Here is an 18,625-nt window from a genome sequence, read left to right as displayed (position 1 = left end):
AACTCTTGAGTAAACAGCCCAGCAGCCAAATAAATGAAACATTATATCATATAGATCCAAGGCACACAAAGACGAGGTCTCACTGGGGTAAAGTAGAAATGATTAGTGATCACATACTGATTTATTTTCCAAAACTTTATTCCTTTCACAAACATACATCAGTTTAACACAATGCTAGTACACCGATCCAAAATAAGACCTGAACACCGGAATGTTAAAACAAAATGTCATAGTTGAAATAAAGGACATGATATTCATATGTATATACTTTCATATATTCGTATTGAACCTTAAAACATAATTTCATTTTCTGTCGGTTTATTTCAAGAGATACTACTGTCACTCTAGCACTCAATTTTGACACAAAGGGTTAGTCAAGTCTTGTGTCAGAAATCTTGTGAAGAAGTGTGAAGTATTTAAACAAGATATGGGTTGAAAAAAAGTGTAGACATTTTATTTTTGCATACACTGTTCCTCATTGTACTGGAGTGAATCTACTAAAACTAAAGGCAATGGGTAGGTCTAAACTCCAGGGTTTAATGGCTGCAACTAATTACGTTTATGCCTAATGATTTATGTACAGTGTAGTAGCAAATGTAGATACAAAGTAAAACACACCCACCCAAGAAAGTTCAAAAAATTAAAGGCAGGTCATCCAAACGATTAAGTCAGTCATTCAGTCAGTCCATAAACACTACATCTAGATGCCTAGAATAAAAAATATTACAAAAAGAGCATAATACTGGTTTACAAAGTACGGTGTAACTCAATCCAGAAATGTAAGATAATATTTAGCTGTTACCCTGAGTGCTAACGGGCTTTGCAGCATAGCTAATTTGTTGGATTTTACATTAAGGGTTGTTCGCAGCAATGAAATGGAGTTCACGTGTACACTCAAACTGATTTTTTCATGCTCACCAACTCCAAAAATCATTACTTTGTCATGCAGTGATATTAACAAAATTATACAAGACTATTAACTAGTCAGATCATACTGTACACAAAGAAGAACATATAGAACATTTCATAAGTCTAGAAACACACAAACAACCCAAAGCAAACAAAAACAGAACTCGTGCACCATTGGATTCTGAGAGTTTCTTTATGGTGTGATGTGATTTACACTCAGCTGGAAGCTTTAGAGCGCTGGGACAGGAGCACGGATCCTCCCGGTGTTATGTTCCAGCCCTGGCTGCTCTTATGGAAGCCAGCAATGACTCATGGGAAAGGTTCCCCACCCCACAGTAGTGTTATACTCAAGGGTTGCACCTCTTGGACTAAAACGATTTTTCTTGCATCATATTTTGTTTGAATTTAGCCTATATGATGTTCTTGTTATAAATCATCACTGTCATAACTGGCATTTTACAACTTTCATAACATCACAACAATCTTTCATATAGCTTTCAAGCATTGACATTTATTTTGCTAGATAAGGAGGAGGATTACTTGACCAGTTTTTTTTTATTTTATATATTTGTATGCCATACTTTGGTTCAAAAATGTTTACTTGTTCTGTATGACTTTAAATGGAACATTTTGCATCATATTTACATGTAAATGTGGGAATTTGAGTCTTTGTCTCCCTTGTGCCTTCTGACGGCCAAGGTCAATATGCAGTAGATTGAGTTGGGTTTATAAAGCAGGAACTGAGCGTTTCACCCAGACCCTCGTTGGCAGGACGGCTCATTCACAGCTCTGTGTCTGCCGTCTTGGTGGTCGAGTGGCCATTGGTGGCAGCGGGGGGAGTTTGGGGCTTCACTGCTTCTTGTGACTCTCCATTAAGACTTGGCTTCTCCTGGGGCTCGGGTTGGTTCAGAGGGGCCACAGACACCAGAGTGTTGCCCTGGTTCTCCTCGTCAGCCATGTAAGACTCCTCAGCCTGTAGGAAAACATGATACAAACAGATTTTACTTTTTTATTTTGCTTTTTATTATTTCTGCTATTTATTATTATTATTATTATTAGTGCCCTCCAGAAGCTTGCTTTCTGCAAGTGAACAGCGCCTTGTGGTGCCATCTCAAAGAAAGAGGCACAAAATCAGATTTTGCAGAGCAGAATATGAAAACTGCCATAAAATCATTTTTATTTTATGGAATATATTTCATGATGCATCTTCAAAGCTAAAGCATTCTTTGAGCAGTATGGCTTATGAAATCCTAGCCTGTGAATGTATGTAGCCTATGTTTTGTTTTGTTTTATTTTATTTTATTTTATTTTTGAGGTCCGATGGAGTGCACTTTGTTTCAGTTTCATAATTTGACATAATTTAGCTGAGAAGGAAAACAGCTTAGAACTTTTGGCTAGCAGATGAAACAGTTAGTGTTTCATTTGCATGTGTTGTGGTTCTGAACATTAGATTGGGCGTGTGCTGGAGGAACTGCGCTGCACTGATATGCTGCCAATTGTTTCCCTCTTAATTACAAGCTTGGCAACACTTCTTTACCAAATACGCTAAACTTTGATCGGGAACACTCGGTGGTGGAGAAACAGTTGTTGAAGTCATCGATTTGGGCAGGAAAAGCAAATGAATGAATGTGTAAATTTGCTTTAAAGATTTGCTTGGTGTTGATTTTAGTAAGGATGTTACAATTAGTAAGGATATTGCAGTTAATGTTCAGGGATGTTTCTTTGGGCCATTCATTTGGGGACTCACCAGTTTTATGCCTTTGCCGTTGGTTCTGCGATGACACTTGAAGTAGTATATGCCGACTATTATGGCAGCAAGCAGTAAGCCGGCCATCAGCACAGACACGAAAACTGCAGGAGAAGACCCAGAGGTGCCATTCTCTTCTGTATTAATTTTCGACTGTAGAGAAACACATAAACACCAATATATTAACATATTCAGAGGGATTTGAACATTGTGTAGATTCAACAGCATTTTGAGTCATAATTTGTATTTGATCAAGGGATGTTGATTCAGTATGGCTGTTGCATTTTTTGTCGTAGGTCTGTTTTGATGAAATAACTCTGATATTGGTACTACCAACCGATATTGGTAGATATGGGATATTTATTTGTGCATGCTTATTTTTTAATTTTTTTTTACATAATAATGCTAATGCTCACTTAAATAGATAGTTCACCCAAAAATGAAAATTCTGCCATCATTTACTCACCCTCAAATTATTCCAAACCTGTATGAATTTATTTCTTCTGCTGAACACAAAAGTAGATATTTTGAAGAATGTTGGTAACCAAACAGTTGATGGACCCCATTGACTTCCAAATCAATGGAAGTCATCAACAATGCGCATTAGACCCTTACTCTGTCCATAATACTATCGTCAACCTCTCTCATCAGCATCAGAGTACATAGGCCTAGGCCTACAAATAATGTATATGTAATCTATATAATATAGCACTTGTAGAGCACACAGTGTTTTTGGGGGGGGTCAGAGCGCTCTTGAACATAACTTTGACTGAGTCCAAAATGACTACAACAGTGGTTTACATATATAATTACATTTTTTTTAATCAAAATTGTTGCTAGGAACAATTCAGTATAGCTGAATATTGGTAGGGACATGTCCCTAGCGTCACAACTAAATTCTACGCCCTTGATATTTAGCATTCCTAAGCTTTCCTAATTTAGACATTTTCCACTCTCCCTGACATGCATCCCTTATACGAACCCTTGATACAGAAAACAAAAAGAGGAAGTGAACAGGAAGGAGTCTTTGTAGTTTAGCACATCTCCCTGCCTTTTACAAAGCATTTATGATGTGTCACGCCATGGTGTCATGCCCGAACGATCAATGCCTATCATGATGAAAACAAATGAATGATTCTGCATCAGACTGGCCTATCAACACTATTATCTCACCAACTATACTTTCACTGGTCTCAGATCGGTTCTTGCCAACATAGACGATCATCATCTCCCCCCACTTCTTCTGTCTAACCTCTTTCCTGGGTTCATAACCGCATGGCACCAGTGAGAGGAAGCCCCTCTTTTCTCCCACTCATTCATCTTTTGTGTGCAGGGATTATTTATAGCGAATGACAAAACAGGATCTCCCTAATCTGAGCTCACAGGCATCAACAGCTCAAACTGCCTTGCTAAACTTTATCCTCTCAGACACGAAGCTTCCTTCCTTTCTAATGTAGACGGACGCAGATGACAGCAACTGAAAACATCTGAAGTCATTCTGTCCACTGGTTTGGGTTGGCAAAGAGTCTTCAGCTCTTGTAGAGATACTGTATATTGGAGTTTAAATAACTGTATAATATACCATGGTACTAAAATTAACGTAGTCTCCTTTCAAAATGACCATGATACTGTTTGGTAAATGTCCAAAAATATGGTAGTACCACGGTACTTTTTTTGTAAATTAATCACAAGAAGTGCCAAATAGACTAAAACAGTTACCATAAAACTACCAAGTGTTTTTGGAGAAGTACCATGGTATTATTGGAAGTACTTTGGAGTACCATATAATTGAATATCAGTGCCATGATATACCATCTGTACCTCTACCATACTTGTTTTCTGTAAGGGACATGTAAAGAAAAACACAGCATTGGTGTTCTATTCAAAAATGTTACTTTTCCGTTGATTAATAACTACATGTTGAGTTCAGGAAAATGTTGGCATATTCTTGGATTTTTTTTCATATTCTTCATGAAAGCTGTTGACCGATGAAAATCAGTGATCAATAATCAATTAAAAGAAAACTTGTGAGTTTGTAAGATTCTTAATTAATCTGTCAAATTACATTCTTTTCAGGCCATTGTTTTTTCCACCCAGAATTCCAATCCATAAAACTGACTCAAAATGACTTACTTCTGATTGTCTGGATTCTTGATTTGAGGCTGGATTCACTGTTTCCTTTATCTTGTCATAATAGTTGTTGGAGGCTGCGGTTTCTGGCTGGGCTGGTGGGGATGTAATCAGGGTGGATTTGCTGTTGCCAGAGGAATCGGTTTCTGATGGAGCTAAAAATAAAAAGAATCATGTGATAGTAGTTTTACCAACTAAAACACTTTACACATTTTTTTTTCTTGGACATTCTTGATGGCTCATACCAGTGCGTTGAGTAGTGTAACCGGAACTTGGTTTGTTTGGTTCAGGTGTTGTTTGAGCTTTGACCTCAGTGGTTGAGGTCAATGTTGAGAGAACTGTTGCTGTGCTTGTTACTGAGACTGCTGATGTCACCACTGCCTGATTTGCTGTTGAGTCTGTTACCTGGTCTGTAGCATCAGTTGGACTGGGTTCCTGTCCCTGACAACCTACACGGAAACACAGAAAATGCTCAATGTCAAATAATCGAAGCTTTAGGTTGGACTCCCACCTCAAGTTGGTGAATGACTGCATGTTACATAAATAACGAAGAACATGATAGAATTTCTGTAGCTGCCATTAATGCGCCGCCCATAATAGCAATTACAATGTGATCTTATTAATTTTGCTTTAAGATCACCTCAGACACAGAACATTCATCTCAGTTTCTTTTCAGTGTTGACTTATTTCGTATTGAAACAGGAAGTCAGTAGTTTCTATTAATCATGAACATGGTTTTAGGGAGCAGCACATCAGTATTCCTGATTCACATTTGATTCTGATTCACAAGCTCTTGATTTGTTTTGTTTTTAATTTTATTCTGATTTGATTCCAGTTTCCATTTCAGATATATTTCCATTTTGACACAAGAAAATCTGTCTCTATTTTCTTTACCAAATATTCATTAAAATAACCAAAGAGTCATTTGTTTCGGGTATCATACAACTGGTTGTGCCATATGTATGTTTTTGATTCACCAAAAAAGAATTGGCTCATAGGAGTCATTTGTTTGTGATGGGGCTATACGCTGTTATGCTGTTTTGATTCACTAAAAATGATTTGTTCATTAAAAGTAATTTGTTCATAAATCAGATTGCACTGGTTGCATTCTGTGTTTGTTTTTCTGTGCAGAATGTGATGTTGTTTTATTGCATCACATTTAATTCAAACTGCAAACTCAGTCACAAGCTCACAACTCGGGTAAAATCGGATTTATTTTGCCATGGTGCTGAAAATTCTCTATTCATAGCAGTGATACATGCAATCCTAATTAAATGTTTTTTTATTTTTTATTTGTGAAACAGTAGTGTTTGGATTTTAATCAAGGTTTCCATGCCACCCCTTCATTTCATATATTAGGCTACTACGAAATCACAAAGGGCTTGCAGGGTTTAACTTGAGTGTCAGATGCTCCTCATCCAGAGATTGCCGCACAGTGTTTGCTAGCATGTGGGTGGTAGGTGAACCCTGAGGTTGAGAAGAGGCCTGGCCCCTCCTTGACTGTTATTTAATGCCCTTCTGTCTCCACCACCCTCTCCAAAAATGTGCCTTGTTTGCACAGCCACTCTGCATTATTAATAACTTAAGCAGGGGGGTAATGCTGCCGACACTGACTGAGCAAATAAACATCACCCTCGAAAAGTCAAGACCTTTGGCTTTGCTGTACATTACCACACTCCTTAAGAAAGAGTTTTGTCTAGAGGGGTGGAATGCAGGAAGCGCGTGGCTGGGCGTAACGTACGAGTGAATTGTTTTAGGTGTTGCATCCTCAACTAACTACACCACATCCAAAAGTCATTGAACTTGTGTTCAAGTAAAATATTTGAGTTTTCACTTTTGACTGACAATAAAAGTTAAGCTCAATCAAAGCGCAAATTTAAGGTTACTGTGAAATACAATTAAAGTACATTTTTGGTGGATTTAAAAGCATCAATTATTGTAATTGTAAAACTAACATGTTAATTCTGTTGTTAAAACTGATGCATAACAGTATTTGAGTAAAATTGTAATTAAGTAAATATTGGACATAAGTTTACACATAAAAGGTTTAGAACTACAGTCATGCTTATTGTTTACACTTGTGACTAAACTATCGAAACAGTGAATATTTGAACATGTATTGATTAGCCCCTTTCTCTTCCATTATTTTAAATTTGTAACCCAGAATTTTCCTCTTTTTTTAAAGGAAACGGGACAAGTGGAAATACTTTTTTTGTGGTGGTAATTGACATGCCACAAATGCTGTTGATTGAGTATAACTTGTATTAATCCCGGAATACTGTTTTAAGTGTTTTTCAGCAAAGGGTTGATTACTTTTTTTTCTTTTTTTTAAACTTTTTTTTTTTGTCATTGGGCATTTGAGCAGCTGAGCTTTAAATTTAGAACACTTTGTGGTGTCATTTAGGACGTCTTGCCGTCAAACTCGTTGTCACGCAGGCTTCAGAATGCTATCTGGAGCTCATGCTGGGTGGTCTTGTGTTTTCCTAACTAGCAATACAAAGATATCTGCCACACCCTGATCATAAACTAATTCTACATTTGTCTCAACAGGTGTGACTGTATCAATGCCACTGTATTGTAAGGCAGCAGTGCTGAAACAATGATCCTTGATGAATCTTTTTAGTTAAAACACCAAAAGAAATGGCAATCTGTGATTGGTCAAGCTCAGATCTCGTTGATTGCTATGATACCTCGCTTGCTGTTTGTGATTCTTAGCATTTTGTGATTTGTGATTTGCATGGCCACCGTGATAGCACTCGCCCGCACTTACAGCAAGAAGCACCCCTCCTTCATTACAGAAACACTCTTGAGTGTCTTGTAAGCGGGTCTATCGTGCTTGATACTGTGAGTGGCTGGCTATATAGTTTAATTGGCTAAACTGGGCATGCATCCTACAGCTCTTAAAAATGTTAATAAAAACTAAGCACTGACTTACACTAGCCAAAACCTGACATGTTTTTATTGATATAATAACTGTTAGGAAGAATGTTCCCTCTTCTCCTAATATCACATAAACAAGACCAGCATACGTGAACGCCTTTGCACACTTCTGCATTTGTGTGTTTTCTACAAATGAGAAGCACAACAACATTCTTTTTTAACGTGTATGATAACGAATGTCTTTAATTGTGTAAAGTGTACAGAACAAAATACCCCTTCTAAAAGCAGCACACAATGACAAAGTAGCGACATCCTGTTTTCCAAACTTTCTGTCTTAAATGGTATGTCTATGAGATTAGAATTAGTGCATCCCAAATCATACATATGTAATTTGAAGTTTTAAGGTAATTTAGCTAGATGTTAATGCTAAAATGCAAATGCAACAGTATCCAAAAAGTGTGTTTTCATGGTATTGTTCTGTGCAGGGACATGGCTTTTGTTGTGGTACAACATCATCATCCGTATAGCAGGGAACACTGATCTTTGAGGTGAATGAGGTCATCCTAGACAATTCGTATAAATATTGTTTCTCAGAGCCAGACATCTGATTAAACCTTGTGGACACAACTTTGTTTCCAGTTGGACTGATGAAAACCTTGTGTTGCGTGAAGTCAGCTAGTCAAATCTGAGTTTGCCAGATTGGGAAAGTACTTTCCAGTTTTTAAAGTGTCTGAATGTATGCTTAAATTTTATGCATCAATTTATTTTTGCATAAAATTCATATCTTTTGTCCATACATTATGTAGACTTTAATAAATGTTCTACATACATTTGTTACTGCATAATATGCATTAAGTTAGCCTATGTGTAAAATCCATAAATTGTCAAGAAAATGCATCAATTGGTGATGATTATCTTGGCAATTATTTTTATAGTTTTAAAGTTACAAAATGCTTTATAAAATGCCTGTTGCATTTACATCTGTGTGATGTTTCTCTTCAAAGCTACTAAACAAACTTCAGTCATGCCAACTTATAGCTACATTCATCACACATACACTTGCACACACCCTCAAATACGCACATAGTCTACTCTAAAGTGAAATGAGATGAAAGGTAAAATTAGCTCATCTTTATTAACGTGGTCACCATGGCAGTATGATACAAATTAGAGATTGTAGAATGCACATTCTAGTTCGATGAAGTTAGTCAATTGTTATAATTCAACCCCAAAAGGCATACAACTCATCCCATCAAATTTTCATCCCAAATGAGATATTCCTCTTGACATATTTAATATTTCACAATTTGTGTGGCAGTGAGATCTGGTAATCAAAATGACTTCTGGATGCCCCGACAGCAAGCATAAACAGAGATCTGGAAGAGTGAAAACAGTGGCTCCACCTAACTGCTTCAGTGCATGTTTTTCATCCAACAATACAACAGAAATATGACCGGAATCATTGTTTTCCTAAGGAAAGTGACACAACAGGGACCAAATGTGCTCTCCAGATTTCTGAATCGCTCTAATCCATTCGATGGTGTTTTGGCACGTCTGGTCTGATGTAATGAGACAATCTTAGGCAAAGACTCACCAAAATCCCCAGTGCTTTCAGCTGTGTCTGAATGGACGAATGGCAGTAAGCTTAGCCAGACACGTCCTGACAGCTCTGATATAAACCTGAGAGCTAAAGCCTCCTTCTTACACATTCCTTGGAAACATGAGAGATGCCCCTAAAATGTTTGGGTTATTTTAAAGTAAGTACCTCATTAAATAGACAGTTATGCAGATGACAGAATTTTCATTTTCCAGGCAACTGTTCCTTTAAGTCTTAGTCGTAGGGTTCAGATTTTTAGCAATTGTGCTTTATTTTGTTTTTATCTACAGTATATGGAGTTGTGCTGAGCTAGAAAGATGGCAGAAGAACTCCAAATGACCTTTTTTCAGTGGCTTTGAAAGCATTTTAAGTCATGTTTTGATCATTGCCTCTTTAAATGGTCCCATGGGTCTACTCATAAGTCTAAAAATGATGTCACTGTAATTTTCCCATAGACATTTATTTCTGGGAATCTAAAGACATGTCTTTCATTCTGACTCTAGAAGATTTCTGGTCTGTATCCTCAACTCAATCCCCAGGGGCAATGCAGCGATAAGCAATCTGCCTTTTCACGGCTCATAAGGGAGTGTCTTTAATCTCTAAAATACCCGCATTAATGCTTTAATCACAAGCTTGTTGAACTCTGGGATAGCTTCCTAACAAAGACCTCCTCTTGTTCTCCCTTCCTCACTCAGATCTGTGACGTGATTATCTTGCAGGACAGAAGGCCATCTCAAGATCTCCTATCTCTCTCCTATCTCTAGGTCTGGTTGAAACAGGAGAAACCTAAATAAACAGCTCAGCGAAAGAGGAAAGATTGTGATGACGGATGTAGGCAACTCAAAAGGGTTGGTAATCACTCTAATAATCTCTAATGTGTTGTCCAGCAGGGTGGAGTCCATCTTTCTCCATCACCAGATGCACAGATCTCAAGGGAACCACTCTCCTCCCAGTGTACTTTGTGCTTAAACATCAGGCCCTGACGTCTGCAGCCTGCTAAGCTGGACGGCAGCCTGGGAATCATGGCTTCTCCACCCAGGCCATAGAGAGAGCATCTCTTGGTGATCAGAATCAGCTGCAGCCCTATCCCTTCTCTTAAAGGAGAAGTTCACTTTTAAAAAAACTTTTGCTGATAATTTACTCACCCCCATGTCATCCAAGATGTCCATGTCTTTCTTTCTTCAGTCGAAAAGAAATTAAGGTTTTTGATGAAAACATTCCAGGATTTTTTCACATATTATGGATTCCATTGGGACCCAAACGGTTCAAGGTCCAAATGACAGTTTCATTGCCGCTTCAAAGGGCTTTAAACGATACCAGACGATGAATAAGGGTCTTATCTAGCGAAACGATCGGTCATTTCAAAAATAAAATAAAAAGTTGACGTTTTATAAGCACAAATGTTCGGCTTGCTCTGTTCTGTGATGCGCGTTCGTGACGTCACGTAATACGCAATTACGTTGAAAAGGTCACGCTTGAAAAATTGAAGAAAATGTTCTTTTTGGCTTTTTAATATTAAAACACTCAGGATGCGCACACGAAATGGGCATTTTAAACGATAAACTGACACAAATACATTTGAAAATGTTTATATGGTCCTCCTTCCGCACATTTGTAAACACATCAAACTTGACCTTTTCAACGTAATTGCGTATTACGTGACGTCACGAACGCGCATCACAGAACAGAGCAAGGCGAACATTTGTGCTTATAAAACGTCAACTTTTTATTTTATTTTTGAAATGACCGATCGTTTCGCTAGATAAGACCCTTATTCATCGTCTGGTATCGTTTAAAGCCCTTTGAAGCGGCAATGAAACTGTCATTTGGACCTTGAACCGTTTGGGTCCCAATGGAATCCATAATATGTGGAAAAATCCTGGAATGTTTTCATCAAAAACCTTAATTTCTTTTCGACTGAAGAAAGAAAGACATGGACATCTTGGATGACATGGGGGTGAGTAAATTATCAGCAAAAGTTTTTTCAAAAGTGAACTTCTCCTTTAAGCAGGCCTGTTATGTAAACATTTATCATCAATCCATCCATTGTTCTGTCTATGGTTCTATCTATCAATCGTTCGCTCTATCGATGTCTGTCTGTCTGATTAATTTTCTCTGTTGGGAGAGAGTTTTTTAGTTATACAACTTTCTTACAAGACTTTGTCGAGCCAACGTTTAAAGTTTGTTCTGACAAACTTGGCTTTTTCATTTCGCATTTAACAAATTTTTTAAATAGTATTTGGAGTCTTTTTCGTTGGTTTATTTAAAAAATCTTACAGTGGAAGCCCCTGTGATGCACTGTTGGTGCGATCACAAAATATTATTTCTCATTATTTCTTATAGGTCAAAGAACTTCACGGGCTCTTTTAACGGACACACTAGGAAATCCAGTGGTCACTCTATCCACTCCAACTACCGGATAACTATTTCCATTTGCGAGCATGCTGATCCTGAGAGTTTACTTAGCAATGAGCCCACAGCCCAGTTGTTTTCTGACAAAACAAAAACGGGGAGAAGGAATTAATCAAATTAGTGTCAGGTGTGGAATGTTCCTCAAGCCAGACAGGATGTAGGTATCTCAGATAGAAACTATAGACAGTGCGTTAAACATGCACACAGTAATGATCCCATTCCTGACCCCTTTGGACCCAATTCGAGATGTATATTTAATACATAGACCACCTACTAGTGGATTCCTCTACTATTCTTCTACAATAGTGTCTCATTCACTGTGTTCATTTCCATAAGAACCATCTAGATCCATACTGTACAGATACTATAAAAATGTAAGTAATGGTTTAGTTAATGAATGTTGCAGATTTTGGTGTTTTTAATACATCAAACCTTGTTTTTTTCAAATAGCACCCCTACTGTCCAAAACAGGCATGATCTTGTCACCCCCTCCAGCTGCCAGCTGCCTCCACTTTTTGCAGCTCACTGTCAGCACCAAAAGCATTGCGTGGTTGCAGATGTCCATGGACCATTTCCAGGCTCTTGTTCTTTGACATTATCACGCAGATTGATTCAGACAATGTAATTGGATATCTAAATGTTTGATCCACTGCCATGCTCAGCTTATACAATGCTTGGAGAAAAGGCCACAACAGAAAGATGAGGGGGTATTGAAGCCTCTCTCTCTCTCTCTCTCTCTCTCTCTACTTTTCATCACACAAAAGAAAAACTGGGGTTGGGTTTTGCCCCCTCTCTCACTTTCTGGCTAACCGTAACAAATCCCCTGGGCTCTGTAACACTGTGGTTAAGGAGGAAAGACTGCTGTGAGAAAGTCCTCGTGCTTTTGATGGCAAGCAAAGGATAAAATCTTATGTTTTCAATTAGGGAACATTAGGTAGAATTGCCCCAGTGTTGTGCTGCTTGCTGAACATTAATTACCCCACTGGTTAAAGAGGCTCAGCCAAGCCACATTAGCTCTGTTTATTCCTCAGGCAAAATGGCGAAAACCACCACAGAACTGCAAATTTCTCCATAAAGTTACTTGCATGTAACAAGTATTACAAAAAACAATGATAACTCAATCTTTGTACACATCAAAAGCACAAACAGTGTTTGTTGTTGTGATATCTATTAGATATTTGGTGATTACTATTAGTTATGTTAGATACTATTTTATATATATATATACATTAAAAAAATCTTTAAAAAACTTTTATTTTTTCTATAAGAAAATGAAAAGTTTTTTTTAAAGATTCGTTTTTTTTTTTTTTTTTTTTTTTTATTATGGAAAAAGCACAAACATATGACTAGGTACAGGATGTTGCACAAGTTTCTCATCAAAGTGAACAGATTTTATCCTGAAGGTTACAGCTAGAGTTTCTGTGAAGCTCACTTTATAAGTTGCTATTTGACTAATATGATGATTCAACCAGCAGAATGGTCCAAGCTAGTGTCTTGGAGTTTCCGCTTGTTACAGATTTTGTTGTACCACAGGCTAATTACACACTAATGTTTGGACTCAGGTTTTTGGATACTCGTATTACCAGAGCTCTGTGTAAGAGTGAGAGTGGTTGGAAGCTGCATGCCAGCTGTGAGAAACGCAATAACTGCAAAACTGTATTGGAGTGCCAGGGGAACTACAGAATAACAGACTCACAAGAGCAACAACAAACAACCCTGATATGATTCTAGATTATCTTTTCTCATTTAAGATGATGTTCAGCTAATTAAACATGACTGTTAGTTGATAGTTTACATTAGTTCTTAATATGATACGTAATAGTTGTTTTGTATCTTTTTCTTAATTATAAGCGGGGTGATGGACATAAATGTGTAAACATACAACTTGTCATAATTACTGTTTGCGCAGATGATCTTTTCACATAATCTGAGAATGAACTGCTTATTTTTCCACCCTTTCAGTTTCAATCAATATGCACCGAGAAGCCCAGTGAGACTGAGCACACCCAAATCGGAGTGATGTAAGGCTACGTTCACACTGCAGGCTGAAACGACCCAATTCCGATTTTTTTGCCCCTATGCGACCTGTATCTGATCTTTTCATGACAGTCTGAACGACACAGATCCGATCTTTTCAAATGCGACCCAGGCCACTTGGGTATGTGGTCCCAAATCCGATACATATCCGATCTTTTCAAATGCGACTTCAGTCTGAACGGCCAGGTCGCATTTATCCGACCCGCACGTCATTGATACGCGAAAAACGTCATAATCCTGCGTTGAAGTAGTTGTCGGTTTGAAAACGGACTGCATATTCGTCGAGCTGAGGTAAATCTGCCGAACGGGTCGACCTCGACGAGCCCGTTAATAAAAAAATAAAAAAAATAAAAAGCCCACGGCCATTATATATACGTTATGTTAACTTATTTGTGCTGAATCTGATATTAGATAGGTCAGCGGCTGCTGTCTGGCTCTTGTGTAACGGTCGCTGCGCGCGCTCGTGTGTGTGTGTGAGAGAATCACAGTTAAAGTTGAGCTACTTCCGCAAACAACAAGTGACGTCGTTGACCGTTGAGTACTCTTCTGCGCATGCGGGTCACTTCTGGGTCATTTCACGTTCACACAGGAGATCACAAAAGGTCGCATTTAATTGGAAATGTGAACGGCCTTGCAAAAAAATCGATTTTTTTCAAAAAATCGGAATTGAGCATTAAGCCCTGCAGTGTGAACGTAGCCTTTCTACAGCATTTGTATATAGGCTTCCCACCCTTGCGAATGTGACGTGAAGTGGCCTAGGACTGCTGGAATGCCAGGCAATAGCTAAAAGCCATGAGAAACTGGCGGCTGCATGTTTTTATTGGCCAAACAGCGCATTGTCAGCCAAGGAGAATATTCCAGAACTAAGGTACACATAAATATAAGCTTATTATATCACTCCTTGCCCTGTAGTGACCCCTGCCATCCATTTTGTTTTTATCATGCATGATGCACTGACATGAATGGACTTCCTCTTCCTTTGTGCCTTGACTATGTGATCTTTGTGTGACTAAACCCATGAAAATATGCATCTGCTCTTCCAGCAAATGCAATAAAAATGTGTGTGATAATAGTCCCTTTAAACATCCTGCATTGTGTAGTTTGGGAGTTCCCATGTGTTGGTTCAGACCAGGGTGGATGAATTGGCTGCTGTTGGTACAGTTGATCTAGGCCTTGGATTTTTCCCATATATCTAACTGTAATACACCACAGTAGCAGTTTTAGGACTGAGAAAATACCTGCATCAGGGATGCTAGGTCTGCCAAGGAGCTAAAGATGCGTTAAGGTGTTTTCTCACTCACCTTTGAGCTCAAAACTCAGCCAGATTTAATTATATTACATGATGCTTGGGCGGCACCAACCGTTATCTTGGCATCTGTCCACTGAAATGCCACATAGCTACCAGGGTGTATAATGGCTGAACTCACAACATGGGAAAAGGTGGTAACTGAAATTTAGCATGTCGTTTGGGTGGCTAACCTAACTATGGGGTGAATGTGAGCTCAGCTAAACACATTTGCCAACAGGCTGTCATAGCGAACCATTCTTTCTTGCCCTTTTCCATCCATTAGAGGAGGAAGGTTACGCCTCTAAAAGAGCAATACTTGCAATGGGAGGTCACTGTCACAGTTGAACAGTGGGTGGCCGGTTGGAATGCAGTACTTCTATCTTCTGAGTCTTTCCTCTGAGGCTTTATTCAAATACCATGTAATTTGACCCTTTTTAGCCACTTAGCTTCGGTTAATTTAATTCTGCAGCAACTGTAGCGTGTGGATGAGTGTCCACATACTGAAACCGCTGATTCGGTTATTATAAATTGAAGGTTTTTCAGATCAGTCTTTCTCATTTTGTAAATTTACATTTATGTATTTAGTAGATGCTTTTTAGGTATAAGTTTTATCAGTTCATGCATTCTCTGGGAGTCAAACCCATGACCTCGGCATTGGTAGTGGCTTGCTCCGGTGTTTGAGCTATAATAATAAATTCTGCCAACACAACATGAACAGAATATTGCTTTCACAACCAAAATTGGTCACTCCTCAGGATTCTGTCTATGCCCTTCCAATATTGTGTTTTAATAGCACACATTGAAGTGGGTTCAACCATGATGTTTTATTCTATAATATAATTTCTGTATTATTTTTAAGCAATGTAATTTGTTTAGCATAAAAATGTCAGCCAAAATGCATAAATGTTTAGCCACTGTCCAGTGCACAACGATATAAAGAAATGTAAACAATGTTTGAATGAGTGCAAATTAAATGAAAAAACTACAGTGGAAGATTTTTAGTGACTAACGACTTAAATTTCAGTCTAGAAATGGGAGACAACACAGCTTTCAAATGTCATGAGGGTGAGTGAATGATGACAGAATTTTCTCAATTTTAACATAAAATTTTTGCTTTGAGTGAAGCATGGAATCTTGTGAATTGAGCTGAATATGCCACAAGAGCGACATTGATATGAGAGTCAGTATATGATTTTGATTACTAATTACCACTATTTACTTTTAAAATGCACAAATCTTGCCATAAAAATAGCCATAGATGCTTGTATGGCAAAAAAACAAACAAACAAATAAATACTTCTTTATAAGAGTCTTTAAATCTGCATAAAATAATTTGCAGTCAGTTAACAAGAAACATTGTCCAAGAGGCAGGACTTGAAAAGTTTCCCTTAACAAATTAAAGTGAGTGACATTTTATGATCTAAAACCTATATGCGAACTTAAGATTTACTAAGAATTATGAGTAATGTCTGCTAAGATCAGTTTGACTCTTTATAACTAGCATTTAAGATTTTCTGTTGGATATGATGAACTTTAATGCAATTTCGGAACTTTAATGGCGTACCAACATCTGCAACATTAGGACCTGCTCCCTCTTGATACACACATATATCCACGGTTGGCTGAAAAGTGCTGCTATGTTCTGACCATCCATTGGCAAAGTCTCACAGGAGTGCCAATTGCACTAAAGTGCCAAGCATTTAACAGACTGGTGGGAATGGAAACGTACAGTGCTTTGCGGCCTCTTGTTGGGGAGGGGAAGAGGCTTCACTTTAACAGTGACTTCTTGCAACCTCCAAAGTCTTAACGGCAGCATGACCGTTACAGCCTAATGAATTCAGCTGCGTTACAGTTTCACATTACTCTTTATAAAAACCACTGAGCAGTACATTTGAGGAGAACTGTAGGAATATAGGGCATGTTAACTTCAGATTTCATATTACACACAGCTTTGGCAAACTTCAGTGGTTTCTCTTCTCTAACAAGGGGGGCAGGCTAACTAATTCAATTTTTCATTTAGCCTGAAAACTGATGATGTGCTGTGTGAGTGTTTGTTTTCTATGGAAGTGCATTTTTGTAGTTTCTTATATAAAGTGATAATTTTCTCTTTTTTAATATTTGTTTTCTTTTACATTTTAACTGAAAATTTTCTGGTGTTTAATTCAACCACCACGCTTTTGAGAAGTTGCACTGTGTTTAAACCAGACTTCCCGTTTAAAAAGAATTACTCTCACCTCTTGGGAAAAGGGGCGTACAGCTCTGCCATGCCCACATGGGCGTCACTTACAAACCAGCTCTTTTTACTCCTTTTTGAAATAACGGAACTCCCTGGAATCTCACTGGAAAGAGAGTGCCGTTTACATATGACTGTCTTCATCCCTGTGGCTAATAATGTAAACATCCATCTATTTTCAGGAGAACATGAACCAAACACTGTGGTCCACATTTCAGTCTACAATACATCCACTCTGTTTTACAAAGGACAATTTCACCACATGCAGTCATAGAAATCAGGATAAAGATGCTTAACAGACTCCTCAGACAGTTTCCAGGCTTTTCCAAACTCTTCAATCCCTAAAACACACATATACGCCCATGTTTCGGCCAGCTCCACCCAGACAGAGAGCAGGATATAGCCCGCAATTACGATCAACGGCATGTTTCCACTCCAAGCCCAGAGCCCTTTGTTTTAGTTTCCCGCTAGCTTTTTAACACCGTCTCCTTTGAGTAAACACTGCAAACTGCTGGGTGTCACATCAATCAAGGTGAGACTATTTTTTAAATAAAACATTATATTAGATCTCAAAATCAGTGATACTTTTATACAGCTTACAAAAATGATGAGTCCTGACAAATTATAAGGAAAAAAGATGTTCCTATAAATCTGTACAAAAAAATTATACAAAATATAAAATAAGAACATAAAAAGGATGCAAACGGTTAAACAATGATAAAACGCTGCATGTAATACACAAAATAACTTACAAAAGACTTCAAATAAACTTACTGTGAAGCAACAGAAAGCCGAACATTAAAGCCAGAGCCATGGTTTTCCAGAGTTCATTCATTCTTCGTATAGCCATTCTGGTCTCTGAGCACGCTGAGGTGTGAGAGAGTGTGTATGCAGGCGCTGGGGCAGGGCTGAAAGAGTTTAGGGGTTTCCTGTGCCTGAGACAGAAATGAGCGGGTCACAAGATAAAGCATGGCTTGTGCTCCAGGGGTTTTATATGGCCCCTCTACACTCCCCCCACATCTCTCTCTCTCTCTCTCTCTCTCTCTCTCTCTCTTCCTACCGTCATTCTTCTTGTCTTGCAGGCAAGGCCACCTCCTTCATGTTGTGTGCATTTGATAGTATAAGAAGAGTTGAAACATGTATATGTTGCTGTATATTTATTATATTTATTTTGTATATTTATATTCATTACTTTGAAAAAGTCTCTTCAAGTCTCTCTGGAAAATTCATAAAACTACAAAGGCTGCCACCAATTAACCTCCAAATAGATTCTGTGTAAATTTGATTTTATTTATTTATTTATTTATTGATGGATTGATTAATGATGTCATTTTAAACATTTTCATCTGTTGGTCAACAGGGGGTTCATATATAAAACATTTAGGATTTATT

The 18,625-nt window shown here is 38.1% G+C and overlaps 1 protein-coding gene across 1 annotated transcript; it reads right to left on the bottom strand.

Moving 5' to 3' along the window:
• Window positions 1–120: 120 nt before the first annotated feature.
• On the bottom strand, window positions 121–18,214 carry cd34 (CD34 molecule). Its single transcript, XM_082144721.1, has 5 exons — window positions 18,008–18,214; window positions 5,032–5,235; window positions 4,790–4,941; window positions 2,657–2,809; window positions 121–1,882 (listed from the first exon to the last, which is right to left on the bottom strand). Exons 1-5 carry the CDS (start codon window positions 18,081–18,083, stop codon window positions 1,691–1,693), a joined length of 777 nt encoding a protein of 258 aa, XP_082000847.1. The 5' UTR covers window positions 18,084–18,214; the 3' UTR covers window positions 121–1,690.
• Between the last annotated feature and the right edge of the window lie 411 nt (window positions 18,215–18,625).

The sequence above is a fragment of the Leuciscus leuciscus genome, assembly GCF_965113295.1.
Source record: "Leuciscus leuciscus genome assembly, chromosome: 18".
Lineage (NCBI taxonomy): Eukaryota > Metazoa > Chordata > Actinopteri > Cypriniformes > Leuciscidae > Leuciscus > Leuciscus leuciscus.
The sequence above is the reverse complement of the archived record's forward strand: the minus strand, read 5'-3'. Positions and strand labels throughout refer to the sequence as shown.

Bases quoted from the DNA above. Each gene is read 5' to 3' on its own strand.
- cd34 (XM_082144721.1), bottom strand. From the start codon at position 18,083: ATGGCTATACGAAGAATGAATGAACTCTGGAAAACCATGGCTCTGGCT. The intron at 5,236-18,007 runs GTAAGTTTATTT...GTTTCCGTGTAG, and splicing joins CGGCTTTCTGTTGCTTCACA to GTTGTCAGGGACAGGAACCC. The intron at 4,942-5,031 runs GTATGAGCCATC...TTTTATTTTTAG, and splicing joins TTACACTACTCAACGCACTG to CTCCATCAGAAACCGATTCC.